This window comes from Orcinus orca, chromosome 7 (genome assembly GCF_937001465.1).
Source record: "Orcinus orca chromosome 7, mOrcOrc1.1, whole genome shotgun sequence".
Taxonomy (NCBI): domain Eukaryota; kingdom Metazoa; phylum Chordata; class Mammalia; order Artiodactyla; family Delphinidae; genus Orcinus; species Orcinus orca.
In genome coordinates this window covers 18,577,563-18,597,075 of record NC_064565.1, presented here as the reverse complement: position 1 = coordinate 18,597,075, position 19,513 = coordinate 18,577,563, and the positions used below count along the sequence as shown (strand labels likewise).

Here is a 19,513-nt window from a genome sequence, read left to right as displayed (position 1 = left end):
CCGAGCGTATCCGCGTCGGCCGCACAGGCGCAGTGGAGCTCGGGAGGAGTTGTGGGAGGGGAGGAGGAAGCGGCGGAGGTGCGTGGGGGCCGGTCCCAGAAGATGGCGGAGGCGGGGGTGAGTTGGGATTCCCCGGGGAAGCGCGGTGGACTTGGTGCTGAGGGAAGGGGCCTGAGGAAGGTGGTGGCCCTCGGGAAGAGGAACCGCTTGCGTTTTTGCAGCCTGGGAACCCTGCTGGCAAGTACGAGGAGCCAGGACCACAGATGGGGCCTGAAGGGCGAGGGGCTCTGCTTAACCTCGAGAAGGGTCGGCGAGATCCGGAAGGGGACACCTGGGTCGGGGAGAGGGTCTAGGAGAGGCCGAGGCTCCCCGGTCAGTGGAAGAGTGTCCGAGCGGAAAGAAGGCTGGAGGACGGCGGGAAGGGCGACCCCGGAGATCTGATGGGGTGGAGGTCGGCGGGCTGTCAAGCATAGAGCTGTCAGGACTCGGCAGGCTCGTAGCCAGGGAGACCAGACTCAGGCTTGGGAGGGGGAAGGATCCGAAAAGGTAGGTATTGTAGAATGGTTAGAATCCGCCAAAAGGTATGTTGATATTGGGTTGAGGAGTGGGACTTCGGCATTTTGGATTGGAATTGGAATCCTCTGGAGTAGGTGTATGGTAAAGACAAAGATTACTCTTTTCAGGACCTAGAAGTCGGTTGGTGATAGTTTCTTGGATTTTAGGGTTGGTCAGTGGGGATTGGCAATCTGGTAGAGGAAAGCAGTGTGGATAAAACTTAAGTGATAGTGACCCATGTCCAGTTAGCATTGGCAGAAAGTTAGTGAAGTATGGCGTTAGCTAGATAGTCTAGGGAAATATACCAGGGAGAGCTGACTGTTTTGTAGGGTTATTGAGAAAATGCTTCAAGAAGGAATGAATAGTCTTGACAGCTGGGGCACCGAGACTGGCCGGGATCACTATTGCAATGGAGCTGAGGATTGTGGGGGGGGGAGCGGGGGGGGGGGGAGACAAGCTCCTGTCTTGGGTGCAGGAGGAATGAAGGCAGTCTGGCAGAGGCTAGGTTGTATCTTCCAACTTTGGGGTTTGGCCCTGATAGGGAACCATTGAGTGAAAAATGAATGAAGGGCTGCCCCCACTAATAGGGGCTCCCCAGAGAATAGCCCCGTACTCTTCCTGTTTCCTCCTTTTATTCTTTCTCTGGACATTACGTTGAGTAGTGTGTTTTGTTATAGTTCTCAGTACATACCTGATATAAAGTGACGAAGCTGTGAATCATGTACATTTGGTAAAGAGGTTGATTCTTTTTAAACTGACAGCTGTTGCTTTTACGTGTGGTGGACTGAAAAGGAAAGGATAAAATGCAATTTAGAAATTTAATGACAGAGCTTGTTTTCATTGTTATCAGAAAATTATTCTCAAACGATGGAGTAACCTTTTTGGGGACTGAGATTTGTCATTTAAAAGCAATAATGGGATGCAAATGTTGCTTGCTTAATGGTTTCTGTGTTTGGGTTTTAATGTTGACAGGAAAGATGAGTTGCAGGGTCTTCAAGGCAAACATGTTTTTATTCCTAAAAGTTTTTAGCGTCCATAGCCTATGATTCACATTTGTGTGCTTTTATTTAAGGAGAGTTTCATTGACTTAAGTGTGTTTTTCCTAACTGTAATGCTTATTCTATTTTGAGAATGCCATTCTAATTACAAGAGCATAGGATAAAAAAGATGTGAGGTAGTAATTTAATTTTATTATTTAGTAGCCTTTCTGATCTAAGCACCTGAAGAGACAGGTAATCTGAGGGAGTAAACATACTTCTGTGACTGCTCTTCCTTTAAAGAGAAATGATCTTGTATGGTTTTGGGGGTGTTGCAATTGTTAAAATACAATTGGTACTTAATCAGTTCTTAGGGAGATTTTGTTTGTATGCTTGTTTTCAAATGCCTGTTGCCTGGAAGTTGTTTCAGTGGCAAATGTAAACTTTGATTTTCATCCGCAAAGCTGAGAATCACTTATTTTATTTACCTGGAGGTAATAATAATCCATTGACAGGAAGCCATAGACTGGGAATAACGTTTTTCCAGTTTTGATGATTTGTTATTATCTATCCAAACTATTTGAACTATTTTTCTTTTTGTTCAGTAACGTACTTTATAGAAATTGTAGGTCAGGGCTCAAGGTAGAATTTTTCATGTTCTGTGGAAGTTTCTTCTTTGTCAGTTTTTGGAAAAAAAAAGTGTTATTTTGGTATTAACAGTAGTTTATCAACATGGCTTTAAAAACTGTTTCTTTTGTGGCATTTAAATTGTTTCTGTATGGTGTTTGTAGAAAAGGCAGTTGTGAAATGGGAAACACTCTGGACATGGAGTCAGAGTGCTTGGAGCTAGTCCTGGTACTACCCGGCAACAGTTTTATAATCTCAGAAAGTTATTTTTGTAAAATAAAAAGATTAAGGATTAAAAACACCTGCCTACTTACTAGGATTATTGTTGAGGATCTATTGAGATATTGTCTTTTAAATAGTATCTTTATACCAGAGACTTCTTCCCTGATCAGAAAATTATTTCTTGGGTAATCTAAATTTTTCAAATATAGGTTTTTAAAAAAATTTTGAGAATCGAATTTATTGCTGTTGTAACAGTAACATTTAAAGGTATAGATACGCTCTAGGAAGATATTATCAATACATAATCAGAAAACCAAACTTGAAAACAAACAAATTAGGGATACTTATTCCAAGAGCTTTCACTTTAAAATAACCTACTCCCCTAATGTGTGACTATTATAAACAACATGCTTTATTTAGGAACTTAGTTGTTGCATAGTAGGCGGTGAATGGTCTTGTGGAATTTTTTACCCCTTTGATGAGTCTGGCCATTTCTAGGAGTTCACTTTACATGTTTGTCGTAGCAAGACCCAGTAGTACACATTCTTGATCTTGTCACTTCACTTAATCACTTTGGGTCTCATTTGCTTTGCCAGGAAACAGATCACTGGTTCTTAACTTCTTTTGGATCATGAACTTTTTGAGTACTTGATATAAAAATGTCCAACTCCCTAACCGGAAAAATGCACATATCCACAACTTTTTTGGTTTTGTTTTACATCAGACTCACATAGCCCCTGGAAGAGATGAACTCCCATTCCCTTCCATTTCTTACATTTTAGGATACTGTGATTCTAAAGCATTTTAACTTTTATTTTTGTCTCCAGTAATTATATAGTATTGTATTATTATGTAGTCACAAAATTAGCTTTTTGGACTTAAAAAATAGCTTAAAAAATCTTATTCAGGTAAACATGAAACAATTGTTGTGTTATTTTTAAAGACAACTTTTGGGGTGAAGAAACTATAAACAAGCACTTTCAGAAAGGTTGAGTAAACAGCTGTGGCAGAATTACATAAATAAACATTGTAGAAAGTTTCTAGCATCCTGGAAATAGAATGCGGAAAGAGTCTAGCAATCAGTGTCTCTCAGTGGGAGAACATTGCCTCTCTGTGGGAATTTGGAAACATGTAAGGCCATGTTTGGTTATCTCAGAGTGGGGAGGGGGCATGTACTGGCATTTAGTGGGCACGAGCCAGGGCTGCTAAATGTTTTTCAATGCTTAGGGCAGTTCCAAACAACAAGAAATTGCCCTGCCCAAAATGCCAGTGCTCTTTGACAAACACTGGTGTGTGATGTGAGATGGGACCTACCACACCAGAATAGCTTTTTAAAACTGAAGCTGTTTTGTTCTTTTAAAAATATTATTCAACATAAAATTCCCTTTTGGAAAAATTCACAGACAGAAACAATTTACTAGATATACTAGAGCAATTTGGGTTACTTAAAATGTGTATTTACTCTTTGTCCTCTAGTAGCTGTTTTAGTAGCAGAAAGCGGGAGGTATTGTTGTGTCTGCTGAAGTTTGGGAAATGAGGAGTCAACTCTTGGTCTAATACTGTATGTAAGTTGGCCATATGATTTTTTTCTTTAATACATATTTTTACTCCTGGATCTAGTACTTTTAAAGAAAATTTATTTGTTTGTACATTTATTCTTATGGTCTTTCTGGTTGGACATTAATTTACATTAGTACCTTGAGAATATTTACAGTTAAGATTGTTTTCCAGTGTCTGTCCATCTTTTCAGTAACCAAATCCCCTTCTATAGGGGATGCCAAAAAAGAAGTCTAAGGAGTTGGGCTGGAATGGGACTCAAGTTTTAGAGGAAAGAGGATGGGTTTTGGCATCAGTCAGATGTAAGGTACAATTCCAGTTCTAATACTGCATGTCATGTGACCATAGGCAAGTTGTTAAGTCTCTTTGACTTTATATCTTCATTTGTAAAATGTGGATGATAATACCTACCTTTAGCATTATTTTGAAGATTAGAGTTACTATATGCCTGGCATGGAGTAGGCCCTCCATAAATGGGTGCTGTATCGTGATGATAATGATGATGATGAATTCTGTAGATACTGAACACTGTAGAACACATGACATGCTGACATGCTGGATACCACAGCAAGGAATAGTCTGCAAGACCAGGTCAAGGGGAGATGTTTTCTATGTTTTCTAGGATTTTCAGTAGGTGTTTAGAATATATTTTCCTATGAATCAGCTATAATATGTACTGTTTTCTCAAGGCTGCTAAGCTATAGAGCTCAGTGATGTTGTACAGTAAGTAGGTTTGTGAGCTTGAGGATAAAATTCCCCCCTTGGGTGTTGGGCACAGAGCTTTGAGTGTGGTAGAGGCACAGTAAAAAAAAGTGTATTGTTTCTGTTTATAATGTGGAACTGATAGGCTGTGAAAGTTACTAGTGCTTACAGATGTTCTCATTTTCATACTGATTATTTCTAAACTCAACACCCCCACCCCTCCCTCCAGTTTACACATGGGTTTTGTTCCCAAAATTCATTTATAAGGTAGTTTGAAACTTGGAAGCTTACAGGACATATATTTTAAAGATGATTAACTGCTAGGTTAGGTTCACCTTCCAAAAGGCCTGCTTAGGAGAGACCTTCAAGATGGTGGAGGAGTAAGACGTGGAGATCACCTTCCTCCCCACAGATACATCAGAAATACATCTACATGTGGAACAACTCCTACAGAACACCTACTGAACGCTGGCAGAAGACCTCAGACTTCCCAAAAGGCAAGAAACTCCCCATGGACCTGGGTAGGGCAAAAGAAAAAAGAAAATATAGAGACAAAAGAATAGGGACAGGACCTGCACCTCTGGGAGGGAGCTGTGAAGGAGGAAATGTTTCCACACACTAGGAAGCCCCTTCACTGGCGGAGATGGGCGGTGGGTGAGGGGGGAGAGCTTTGGAGCCACCGAGGAGAGCGCAGCAACAGGGGTGTGGAGGGCAAAGTGGAGAGATTCCCGCACAGAGGATCGGTGCCGACCAGCACTCACCAGCCCGAGAGGCTTGTCTGCTCAACCACCGGGGCGGGCGGGGGCTGGGAGCTGAGGCTCTGGTTTCGGGTTTCGGAGGTCAGATCCCAGGGAGAGGACTGGGGTTGGCAGCGTGAACACAGTCTGAAGGGGGCTAGTGTGCACAGCTAGCCAGGAGGGAGTCTGGGAAAAGGTCTGGACCTGCCTAAGAGGCAAGAGACCGTTGTTTCAGGGTGCGCGAGGAGAGGGGATTCAGAGCACTGCCTAAATGAGCTACAGAGATGGGCGCGAGCCGTGGCTGTCAGCACGGACTCCAGAGACGGGCATGAAACGCTAAGGCTGCTGCTGCCGCCACCAAGAAGACTGTGTGCAAGCACAGTTCACTATCCACACCTCCCCTCCTGGGAGCCTGTGCAGCCTGCCACTGCCAGGGTCCCATGATCCAGGGACAGCTTCCCCGGGAGAACACACAGCACAGGTCAGGCTGTTGCAATGTCATGCTGGCCTCTGCCGCCGCAGGCTTGGCCCACATTCCATATGCCTCTCTGCCCCACCGGCCTGAGTGAGCCAGAGCCCCCTAATCAGCTGCTATTTTAACCCCGTCCTTTCTGAGCAAAGAACAGACGCCCTCAGGAGACCTACATGCAGAGGAGGGGCCAAATCCAAAGCTGAACCCCAGGAGCTGTGCGAACAAAGAAGAGAAGGGAAATTTCTCTGTGCAACCTCAGGAGCAGTGGATTTAATCTCCACAATCAACTTGATGTACCCTGCATCTGTGGAGTACCTGAATAGACAACGAATCATCCCAAAATTGAGGTGGTGGATTTTGGGATCAGCTGTAGGCTTGGGTGTTTGTTTTCTGCATCTAATTTGTTTCTGGTTTTATGTTTATCTTGTTTAGTATTTAGAGTTTATGGTTATTGGTAGATTTGTTTATTGATTTGGTTGCTCTGTTCCATTTTTTTTTTTTACATAGAGATATATGTATATTTTTTTCCTGTTTCTCTTTCTGTGAGTGTGTATGTGTATGCTTCTTTGTGTGATTTTGTCTGTATAGCTTTGCTTTTACCATTTGTCCTAGGGTTCTGTCTGTCTGCTTTTTTTTTTGGATAGTTTTGAGCGCTTGTTATCATTGGTGGATCTTTTTGGTTTGGTTGCTCTCTTCTTCCTTTCTTTTTTTTTTCTTCCTTTTAAATTTTTTTTATTTTTAATAATTTAAAAAATAGTTTTATTTTTATAACTTTATTTTATTTTATTTTAGTATTATTTTTTCTTTCTTTTTATTTTTCTCCCTTTTCTTCTGAGCCATGTGGCTGACAGGGTCTTGGTGCTCTGGCCAGGTGTCAGGCCTGTGCCTCTGAGGTGGGAGAGCTGAGTTCAGGACATTGGTCTATCAGAGACCTCGTGGCTCTACGTAATATCAAACAGAGAAAGCTCTCCCAGAGATCTCCATCTCAATCCTAAGACCCAGCTCCACTCAACGACTAACAAGCTATAGTGCTGGACACCCTATGCCAAGCAACTAGCAAGACAGGAACACAACCCCACCCATTAGCAGAGAGGCTGCCTAAAATCATTGTAAGGTCACAGACACCCCAAAACACACTACTGGATGAGGTCCTGCCCACCAGAAAGACAAGATCCAGATCGCCTCATCCACCAGGGCACAGATACCAATCCCCTCCACCTGGAAGCCTACACAACCCACTGAACTAACCTTACCCACTGCGGGCAGACACCAAAAACAACAGGAACTATGAATCTGCAGCCTATGAAAAGGAGACCCCAAACACACTAAGTTAAGCAAAATGAGAATACAGAGGAATACGCAGCAGATGAAGGAGCAAGGTAAAAACCCACCAGACCAAACAAATGCAGAGGAAATAGGAAGTCTAACTGAAAAGGAATTCATAGTAATGATAGTAAAGATGATCCAAAATCTTGGAAATAGAATGGAGAAGATACAAGAAACATTTAACAAGGACCTAGAAGAACTAAAGAACAAACAATGATGAACAACACAATAAATGAAATTAAATATTCTCTAGAAGGAAACAATAGCAGAATAACTGAGGTAGAAGAACAGAGAAGTGACCTGGAAGATAAAATAGTGCAAATAACTACTGCAGAGCAGAATAAAGAAAAAAGAATGAAAAGAATTGAAGACAGTCTCAGAGACCTCTGGGACACTAAACGCACCAACATTTGAATTATAGGGGTCCCTCGCGGTTCTGCCCACCAGAAAGACAAGATCCAACCTTATCCACCAGAATACAGGCACCAGTCCCCTCCACCAGGAAGCCTACACAACCCACTGAACCAACCTTAGCCACTGGGGGCAGACGTCAAAACAACAGGAACTACGAATCTGCAGCCTATGAAAAGGAGACCCCAAACACAGTAAGTTAAGCAAAATGAGAAGACAGAGAAACACGCAGCAGATGAAGGAGCAAGGTAAAAACCCACCAGACCAAAAAAATGAAGAGGAAATAGGCAGTCTACCAGAAAAAGAATTCAGAGTAATGATAGTAAAGATGATCCAAAATCTTGGAAATAGAATGGAGAAAATACAGGAAACTTTTAACAAGGACCTAGAAGAACTAAAGAGCAAACAAACACTGATGAGCAACACAATAAAATGAAATTTAAAATTTTCTAGAAGGAATCAGTAGCAGAATAACTGAGGCTGAAGAACGGATAAGTGACCTGGAAGATAAAGTAGTGGAAATAACTACCACAGAGCAGAATAAAGAAAAAAGAATGAAAAGAATGGAGGACAGTCTCAGAGACCTCTGGGACAACATTAAATGCACCAACATTCGAATTATAGGGGTCCCAGAAGAAGAAGAGAAAAAGAAAGGGACTGAGAAAATATTTGAAGAGATTATAGTTGAAAACTTCCCTAATATGGAAAAGAAATAGTCAAGTCCAGGAAGCTCAGAGAGTCCCATACAGGATAAATCCAAGGGGAAACACACCAAGACACATATTAATCAAGCTATCAACAATTAAATACAAAGAAAAAATATTAAAAGCAGCAAGGGAAAAGCAACAAGTAACATACAAGGGAATCCCCATAAGGTTAACAACTGATCTTTCAGCAGAAACTCTGCAAGCCACAAGGGAGTGGCAGCACATATTTAAAGTGATGAAAGGGAAAACCCTACAACCAAGATTAGTCTACCCAGAGAGATCTCATTCAGATTCGACAGAGAAATTAAAATCTTTACAGGCAAGCAAAAGCTAAGAAAATTCAGCACCACCAAACCAGCTTTATGACAAATGCTAAAGGAACTTCTCTAGGCAGGAAACACAAGGGAAGGAAAAGACCTACAATAACAAACTCAAACAATTAAGAATATGGTAAAGGAAAATACATATTGATAACCACCTTAAATATAAATGGATTAAATGCTCCAACCAAAAGACATAGACTAACTGAATGGATCCAAAAAACAAGACCTGTATATATGTTGTCTACAAGAGACCCACTTCAGACCTAGGGACACATACAGACTGAAAGTGAAGGGATGGAAAAAGATATTTCATGCAAATGGAAATCAAAAGAAAGCTGCATTAGCAATTCTCATATGAGACAAAATAGACTTTAAAACAAAGACTATTACAAGAGACACAGAAGGACAGTACATAATGATCAAGGCATCAATATAAGAAGAAGATATAACAATTGTAAATATCTATGCATCCAACATAGGAGCACCTCAATACACAAGGCAAATGCTAACAGACATAAAAAGGGGAAATTGACAGTAACACAATCATAGTAGGGGACTTTAACACCCCAATTTCACCAGTGGACAGATCACCCAAAATGAAAATCAATAAGAAAACACAAGCTTTAAATGATATATTAAACAAGATGGACTTAATTGATATTTATAAGACATTCCATCCAAAAACAACAGAATACACTTTCTTCTCAAGTGCTCATGGAACATTCTCCAGGATAGATCATATCTTGGGTCACAAATCAAGCCTTGGTGAATTTAAGAAAATTGAAATCACATCAAGTATCTTTTCCGACCACAATGCTATGAGACTAGGTATCAATTGCAGGAAAAATTCTGTAAAAAATACCAACACATGGAGGCTAAACAATACACTACTAAATAATCAAGACATCACTGAAGAAATCAAAAAGGAAATTAAAAAATACCTAGAAACAAATGACAATGAAAACACGATGAGCTAAAACCTATGGGAAGCAGCAAAAGCAGTTCTAAGAGGGAAATTTATAGCAATACAATCCTACCTCTAGAAACAAGAAACATCTCAAATAAACAACCTAACCTTACACCTAAAGCAATTAGAGAAAGAAGAACAAAAAAACCCAAAAGTTAGGAGAAGGAAAGAAATCATAAAGACCAGATCAGAAATAAGTGAAAAAGAAATGAAGGAAACAATAGCAAAGATCAGTAAAACTAAAAACTGGTTCTTTGAGAAGATAAACAAAATTGACAGACCATTAGCCAGACTCATCAAGAAAAAAAGGGAGAAGACTCAAATGAATAGAATTAGAAATGAAAAAGGAGAGGTAACAGCTGACACTGCAGAAATACAAAGGATCATGAGAGATTACTACAAGCAACTGTATGCTAATAAAATGGACAGCCTGGAAGAAATGGACAAATTCTAAGAAAAGCACAACCTTCCCAGACTGAACCAGGAAGAAATAGGAAATATACACAGATCAATCACAAGCACTGAAATTAAGACTGTGATTAAAAATCTCCCAACAAACAAAAGCCCAGGACCAGATGGCTTCACAGGTAAATTCTATCAAACATTTAGAGAAGAGCTAACACCTGTCCTCAAACTCTTCCAAAATATAGCAGAGGGAGGAACACTCTCAAGCTCATTCTATGAGGCCATCATCACCCTGATACCAAAATCAAAGATGTCACAAGAAAGAAAACTACAGGCCAATGTCACTGATGAACATAGATCCAAAAATTCTCAACAAGATGCTAGCAAACAGAATCCAGTAGCACATGAAAAGGATCATACAGCATGATCAAGTGGGGTTTACCCCAGGAATGCAAGGGTTCTTCAATATATGCAAACTATCAATGTGATAAACCATATTAACAAATTGAAGGAGAAAAACCATACGATCCTCTCAATAGAGGCAGAAAAACCTTTGGACAAAATTCAACACCCATTTATGATAAAACCCTCCAGAAAGTAGGCATAGAGGGAACTTACCTCAACATAATAAAGGTCATATATGACAAATCCACAGCCAACATCGTTCTCTATGGTGAAAAACTGAAACCATTTCCTCTAAGATCAGGAACAAGAGAAGGTTGTCCACTCTCACCACTCTTATTCAACATAGTTTTGGAAGTTTTAGCCACAGCAATCAGAGAAGAAAAAGAAGTAAAAGGAATCCAACTTGGAAAAGAAGAAGTAAAGCTGACACTGTTCACAGATAACATGATACTATACATAGAGAATCCTAAAGATGCTACCAGAAAACTAGTAGAGCTAATCAATGAATTTGGTAGAGTAGCAGGCTACAAAATTAATGCACAGAAATCTCTTGCATTCCTATGCACTAATGATGAAAAATCTGAAGAGAAATTAAGGAAACACTCCCATTTACCACTGCAACAAAAAGAATAGAATACATAGGAATACACCTACCTAAGGAGACAAAGACCTACATGCAGAAAACTATAAGACACTGATGAAAGAAATTAAAGTTGATAGAAATAGATGGAGAGATACACCATATTCTAGGATTGGAAGAATCACACTGTGAAAATGACTATTCTACCCAACACAATCTACAGATTCAGTGCAATCCTTATCAAACTACCAATGGCATTTTTCACAGAACTGGAATGAATTTCACAATTTGTATGGAAACACAGAAGACCCCGAGTAGCCAAAGCAATCTTGAGAAAGAAAAACGGAGCTGGAAGAATCAAGCTCCTGGACTTCAGACTATAATACAAAGCTACAGTAATGAAGACAGTATGGTACTGGCACAAAAATAGAAATACAGATCAATGAAACAGTATAGGAAGCCCAGAGATAAACCCACACACATATGGTCACCTTATTTTTGATAAAGGAGGCAAGAATATACAATGGAGAAAAGACAGGCTCTTCAAGAAGTGGTGCTGGGAAAACCGGACAGGTACATGTAAAAGAATGAAATTAGAACACTCCCTAACACCATATACAAAAATAAACTCCAGATGGATTAAAGACCTAAATGTAAGGCCAGCCACTATAATACTGTTACAGGAAAACATAGGCAGAACACTCTATGACATAAATCACAGCAAGATCTTTTTGATCCATGTCCTAGAGAAATGAAAATAAAAACAAAAATAAACAAATGGGACCTAATGAAACTTAAAAGCCTTTGCACAGCAAAGGAAAGCATAAACAAAACGAAAAGACCACCCTCAGAATGAGAGAAGGTATTTGCAAATGAAGCAACTGACAAAGGATTAATCTCCAAAATTTACAAGCAGCTCATGCAGCTCAATATCAAAAAAACAAACAACCCAATCCAAAAATGGGCAGAAGACCTAAATATACATTTCTCCCAAGAAGATATACAGATCGCCAACAAACACATGAAAGGATGCTCAGCGTCATTAATCATTAGAGAAATGCAAATCAAAACTAAAATGAGGTATCACCTCACACCAGTCAGAATGGCCATCATCAAAAAATCTACAAACAATAAATCCTGGAGAGGTTGTGGAGAAAAGGGAACCCTGTTGCACTGTTGGTGGGAATGTAAATTGATACAGCCACTATGAAGAACAGTATGGAGGTTCCTTAAAAAACTAAAAATAGATCTACCATACGACCCAGCAATCCCACTACTGGGCATATATCCTAAGAAAACCATAATTCAAAAAGAGTCATGTACCACAATGTTCATTGCAGTACTGTTTACAATAGCAGGACGTGGAAGCAACCTAAGTGTCCATCGACAGATGAATGGATAAAGAAGATGTGGCACATATATACAATGGAATATTACTCAGCCATAAAAAGAAACGAAATTGAATTATTTGTAGTGAGGTGGGTGGACCTGGAGTCTGTCGTACAGAGTGAAGTAAGTCAGAACGAGAAAAATAAAATACCATAGGCTAACCCATATATATGGAATCTAAAAAAATAAATAAATAAATGTTCTGAAGAACCTATGGGCAGGACAGGAATAAAGATGCAGATGTAGGGAATGGACTTGAGGACATGGGGAATGGGAAGGGTAAGCTGGGACGAAGTGAGAGAGTGGCATGGACATATGTACACTACCAAATGTAAAATAGGTAGTGGGAAGCAGCCGCATAGCACAGGAAGATCATCTCGGTGCTTTGTGACCACCTAGAGGGGTGGGCTAGGGAGGGTGGGAGGGAGGAGATATGGGGATATATATATATGTATAGATGATTCACTTTGTTACAAAGCAGAAACTAACACAGCATCGTAAAGCAATTATACACCAATAAAGATGTTAAAAAAAAAAAGGCCTGCTTAACCCAATATACTTTGATTCAAAAGGAGTTAACCTAATTTAATGAAACAAATATGAATATGTAGAGCTCCTACTATGAGCTAGGCACGTACCTGTCTGGGTACGTAGGCACAGCAAAAACTTGATAGTGAATAAGACCTACATAGAAATTTTATAATCTGTAAAGCAACTATACATATCATCATAAGGTACCTATAAGAAGTGCCATAGTAAAGGTTTAAATAAAATACTTAGAGATTCAAAGGAAATATCCCAAGATATACTGTTAGGTGGGATAATGGTAAGTTATGAAAATAGTCTGTATAATACTTTCCCACTTCAAAAAAAGTATTCATAGAAAAAGAATTTAGGGCAACATGTAACAATTTGGGAGGCTGAACATAATGGTATGAATGAGGGCTTTGGAGCCAGACAGACTGCATGGATTTGAATCCCAGCTTGCCCTCTTACTAAGGCTGGAAACTTGGTTGAGTGACTTAACCTTTCTTTGCTTTTACACCTCACCTGTAAAACGGACATAATTGCACTTACCTGTTAGGGTTATTGTGAGAGTTAAAAGGACAGCTCCTAGATAGCCTCAAATGTTACTTGTCTTAAACATATACAAAGGAAAGTTCACGTTGGTTTAGAGGGGTGAGTGAATACCTAGAGTGACTGTACTTGCAAAGTTCTAGGTTTTAGCCATGTGGATCAAACTTCTTAGCATCTAGCCAAGAGGTTATTCGTTATTTTCTTAGCTCACTTTCTTCTGCTTCCTACTGCAGCTTTCTCATAATAGCTCCCATGATTGCAACAAGGGCAGACTGGGTCAAGGCAGGGGTGGGACACAACTCGGGCCCTGGTGACAGCGGGTCAGGTCTGGTTTCTGTGCTTGGTGTATGTGTGAGTGAGTGGGTGGTCGTCTGTTTTTTTGTAAGATACTTTTGTGCAGAAATTCACATATATCAACATTAAACATCAAAAGAGATCATTTTATTCCCCTATGGAGATGGTCCTCACGAGCAAGTCACATTTTATTCAGAGCAATGTAACATTTTCAGTCAGAATATGTTGATTTTCTGTAAAGTAGAAATTTATTTATTTTCTGTAAAGTGTAAAAATTTCTACCTGAATCTCCAAGCCCATCAGTTACTTGGGCTTGGAGATTTGGGTAGAAGAAACAGAAACCTGATTTTGATCTTCCAGTTTCTAGTAGAAGTGTCTCAGATAACCCGTCCTGCTTTTTCCACTGATGTGGGGCTAGCTGTTTTTACTATTATTCTAACCTTTTAGTCTCTTAGCTCACTAATTCTGTCCTAGTAAATATAGATTTAGCACTTTATTTTTATTACATCATTCATATAAAAATGCTTTTTAAATGTCTTCTTATTCAGTAAATAATTTAAATAAATATATAAGCTTGTCAATTCGTTATTTGGCCTTTAAAATGAATTAGTATTGAAATCAGGAAAATTGTATAGTCATTTATTAGACACATTGATTTCTTTTTTCTTATCTCTTGCAGGATTTCTGGTAGGTCCTATTTTAGGACGAGATGCAATATTGTTGAAACGCCAATCTGCTTTGGTTCAGGCAGTTGGCTTTTCAGCTGAGAAGCCATTTCTTCTTCCTCTTTTTAAAATTTTTTTGCTGACTTACTGAACTTATGAAACCATGGCGGAAGGAGAGACACAGTCACCTGGGCCCAAAAAGTGTGGTCCCTATATCTCATCTGTCACTAGCCGAACTGTGAACTTGATGATTCGAGGAGTAGTGCTGTTTTTTATTGGAGTATTTCTTGCATTAGTGTTAAATTTACTTCAGATTCAGAGAAATGTGACGCTCTTTCCACCTGATGTGATTGCAAGCATCTTTTCTTCAGCATGGTGGGTACCGCCATGCTGTGGCACAGCTTCAGGTACGTGAAGGCCATGTCTGTAACACTTAGAAAGGAATTAGGGTAAATGAGTATCAATATTGTCTGGGCAATACTTTAAAAAAATTAGCTTTATTGAGGTGTAATTTAAATAGAGTGCAGTAGACCTGTTTTAAATGAACAGTTTGATGAGTTTAGACAAATACATAGAAGTCATGTAACTACCACCACAATCCAGGTATAGAACATTTCTATTACCCCCTAAATTCTCCTGTGCCCTTTTGCAGCCTACCCCCAGCCTCAGGCTGTCACTGGATTATTTTTGCCTGTTCTAGAATGTGATATAAATGGAATCATAGAGTTTGTACTCTTTTGTGTCTGATTTCTATCTGACTGACCCATATGACTTTTAAAAATTCAATCCTAAAAACAATCTTGATTTTCTTAGGGATGAGCCTTTTAACCTCTTAATTTTGTTCTTTCGTCAATCCATCTCATATAAACTTATTTTAAGTTATTTTGTTGATCATCATCACTGTTTGGTTTTAAGGTTTTGACATGTATGTTATCCTCTGGTTTTTGAAGTAGATAAAAACTTGAAAGATGGAGACAGTCGACCCTTGAACAACATAAGGTGGAATTTATGTGTGGATGTTTTTCAATAAATACGTACTACACAGTCCGAGGTTGGTTGAATCTGTGGATGTGGAACTGTGGATACAGAGGGCTGACTGTAAAGTTATATTCAGATATTTGATTGTATGGAGGGTTGGTGCCCCTAACCCTCATGTTGTTCAAAGGTTGACTATAGTTTTATTCAAGTTTAAAGCTTCATGTTATTTTTTACATTTTTGCATATGCTTTTTTTCTTGGTATCTTGTTTTTAGATATACATTCAGAATAATAGATTCTTAAAGAGATCAGTAAGGTAGATTCTCTTTGCTTAAAATCATTATTATCCTATTTAGATCTTGTTTTTGGTGGACAGTGTGTATTGGATAAAGTGGAGCATTTCAGAATGCTGTATTGATGATGCGCTTCCGTAATGGATAGCTCTTCAGCTTCTTCTAATGAGACCAATAGATTGATACTATTTTATATAATAAAGTAACAGAAGGAAGCCATAATCATGTGGTAGAAGATAATTCTGATTGAGAGAGAAAAGCGCTTTTATGAATGTCCATTTGGTGTCTCACACCTAATATACATAACTACCTTGCAATATAATGTAGATCCTCCTTGGTTTCCGTCCTAGAGCTAGAGGGCCAACAGTGAGGAGTTAGGTGTGAGACATTTTAAAATGACCTTGGGAAACTTATTGGACAATTACATAATCCCATTGTGTGGACTGAAGGGCATTTTCGTGGTAAGGTTTCAGCATGGTTTATATATTGATGTCTCACTATTACAATATTCCCATTAAAAGAGAACTTGTAAAGGTGATGATTCTTAGTTTCCCCAGAGCTGTTGTTATTCTCTGAGAGAACAGGCAACATAGTCCAAACAGACAAAGCATAAATTACGTTTTATTATTCTCTGTTGTGTCTACCAGTCCTCATGTATTTTCCTCTCTTTCACTTAAGTTCAGAAGAAAAAAAGTTTTCCCAATGACTTTTTCTACTTCTTTGTTTATTTTCTCCTATGGTAGAGCTGCTGTCTCGCTACTAATAGAAGCTTTTCAGGACTTGGAAGAACATGTCTTTTCAGAATAGACAAAAGGAAGGTCAAGGGAGGGAAATGATTGCTTATTGAATGTCTACTGATGTTCTGGGCATATCCCTTAACCCCAGGGATCTGTAGGGCAACGTTGGGAGTGAGATGTTTGCATTGTGCCTATTTTGGGGGGTTGAGGAAACAGATAAGGAGAGGATATCAATGAGTCCAGGGTTCCAGAGCCAAGGAATGGCATGGCTAGGTGAAACATCACATGCTGGGGAAGGGGGCAGAGGGAGCCACTCATCCTTCCCTCTATTGGGTATCTCTTTTGAACCTTCCAGACTAAGTGCAAGGCTTGGATGGAGTGCAGCGGCCTGTGCTACACATTCTGGGCTAGGGCAGGAGAACTTGGCTGAGGTTTCATTCTACCTCTATTATGGAGAGGAACAGGGGTTACATCTCTGCCTGTGATATGGGCACTTTTGCCACAAACTCACATTTAGGAAGGAAAACTTGTAATGTTAATGCTACATTTTAGTCACTTTGTCCCTACTTTCCTACCTTCTCCCAGCCGCTAGGCTTGTCACACTTACAAACCTAACCTCATATCATTCCATGTGGAGGATTTGCATTTACGTTTCTTGCTTAAGTGTTTCTTCTGAAAGCAGTGCATTCTATGAGGTGCCCAGCAAATGAAGGGAGAGAGGCCTTGGGGAATTGAGATTCCAGTTAACGCTGCTGTTGATGTTGGGTAGGTCATGGTGTTTAGTAGGTGGGGGGTGAGGATACCAGGTTTGTGTAAGTTGCCAAAGATGGAAAATGGACTCTTGCATAATCGCTGCCCCCTCCAATTTTAGGGAAAATATTAAAGAAAAAAAGTAAATGCTGTAAGAAACAGTGTGTACAGTTTGCGTGTGTATATGGTATGTATATGTTTTTGTGTATATGTGGTGTTGTGCATTTTCAAAGCTCTTATCATGTTAAATCAGAAAAACTGATAATTGTCCTTTGATTTTCCTGTCCAATTAATATTCGTAGACTGAGCAGCTACCTTCGGGAGGGTCTCCAGAATCACCACTTTCTACTTGTAAACCCAGTGCTGGAAAATTTGCTAGTGGTGCTTCTGGAGGGACAACTAGTAAAGGACTCTGATAAACTCCTTTTGATCCCATTTTCCTTTTCCTGGTTCTCTGTTTTTAGTTTAATAATGTTTGGTGTTTCAAGTTGGTTAACTTCTTTACATGTGCAGTGCATTGGAATTGGAGTTAAGAACCTCTTGAATGTGATTGAGAGCTACAAAGGAATCTCTCTGAAGAATAAATAGGAGAAAAAAGATTGTGTGGATAAAATAACCGGAGAAGTTGACTAACAAATCACGAGTCAAGTTAATATCTAATTTAAAAATGAAAACAAACAGATCTTTTCTGTTGAGTCATGCAGTCAGTCACCCAATTCCTGGAGAGTCTTAGAAGGCTCCTCCCTTTGTCTCTCACTGCCCACATCTGGTTTCCAAGTTTTACATCTCTCCCTTGTCTCTTTCTTGGTCTAGGCCCTCAACCGCTCTGCTTGGAATTTTCAGTCTTTTTTCTTTTTCTGCCTCTGATTTTGTCCCCCCTGCACCCCAAGTCCCTTCTCTCCTGTCCTGTGTTGTACACTCACTGCTGGAAGAACGATTGGCCCTCTCTCTGGCACAAGTGTGATGGTGTTATTTTCCCAGTGACTGTGGGGCAAGTCTCTGTGATATGGCCCCCGCCAACTTGTATCCTTCTCAGACTCTTTCTGGACCCGAAACTCCCTTTCCGCCTAAAGTTTCCAGTTTCCAGATGATACCAGGTATTTTCTGTTGTCTGTGCTTTTCCTCAAATGCTTTCCTTTGATTAGAAAGCCCTTTCCAGACCACTCACCTGCTGAACACTCCTGCCTCAAGGGTCACCTCTTCTATGAAGCTTTCCTGACACGCTCGCACCCTGCTTCCCCTCGGCACACACCAGGAGAAGACTGGACCCCCGGGCCCTTCAGTGCTGCCCCTAACACGTTACTCTACTTAATTGTTTCTGTGGTCACTTTGGGACAGGGGTCATGTCTTACTCATTTTCCCTTTTTAAATCCCCAGTAAATACCAAGAACTCAACACATTATGGAGGTTTAAGTATTTGTTGGATGAACACATTGCTTATCCTGTCGTAGTTTTCCATGGAAGTATATCTCATTCAGTGGTTGTGCTTTTTCAGCCCCTTTTCCTTGAAAAATGTTTGATTTAACTGTTTCTTTTAGCGCAGCACTGCATTAAAAACATGACCATGAAAAATGATGACTTAATATTGACATTTTACAAACTTCTCTTGTTTTTGGTCTTGGTACCCTTCAACTGGTCACTGGGAAATAACTGAAATATATCACAAGAAATGTGGTTTTTGCATCAGAGAACCATCTGATTAAGCAGGACTGTGTTTGCATATGATTTTACACAGGCATGATTTTAACAGTCTCTCTTGTTAAAATAAGAAAGTGGAGGAAGAGGACAAGAAGGCCAGACACACTTCTGCTGAGCTCTGAACAGTGCAGCCTCACTGTGCTGTAGATGTTGCTCTCAGACTCTGCCAGGCCTTTATTTAAAGGAAAGAAAGAAGACGTTTAATGCGAAGTGACAAGCTCCCTCGAATTCTCCCTCTCAGTGAGCGTCCAAGAACCATGCATACTCAATGGATTTGATTTTTATTGGCAAATCCCAAGGTTGGCAGCGTGGCAGTTTAAATTTCTTTTTGTGTTTTTGCTTTCTCTCCTCAGTTGTCTCTCATGTGTGAGTCTGACATCACATGCATAAAAATACAGTCAATTTTACTGATTTATATCTTTGCACACACGTCAGTACTCTCTGTGTGATAATTCTTTACCTATGGCATCAGCTGCTGAGGAAAATTGACTTGGAATATCTGATCTTAGTTGATTTCCTCAGCAACAGGCAAAGGGAAGAAAGAGAGAGAGAGAGAGAGAGAGGGAGAGATGACACATGAGCTGCCAGTTTCATGACCCCTTGAGAACAAAAAAGAGGTAATATTCATTTAGATATATTTCAACTGTTAGGCATGCTTGT

General features: G+C 39.8%; 1 protein-coding gene across 11 annotated transcripts in view; it reads left to right on the top strand.

Annotated features, from left to right (window-relative positions):
- Nucleotides 1–8: 8 nt before the first annotated feature.
- The window catches only part of INSIG2 (insulin induced gene 2), a 33,496-nt gene continuing 13,991 nt past the window's right edge, over nt 9–19,513 (top strand). For 3 of the 11 annotated variants that reach the window (XR_007478537.1, XM_049712629.1, XM_049712630.1), the window contains exons 1-2: nt 5,053–6,196; nt 14,413–14,805. Coding sequence is in view for 9 of the 11 variants with exons in the window: in XM_049712629.1 (XP_049568586.1) it covers nt 14,562–14,805 (244 nt within the window). In the remaining 2 variants the exon portion in view is untranslated. The other 8 variants (XM_049712628.1, XM_033440372.2, XM_004276497.4 and 5 more) reach the window with 8 other exon arrangements.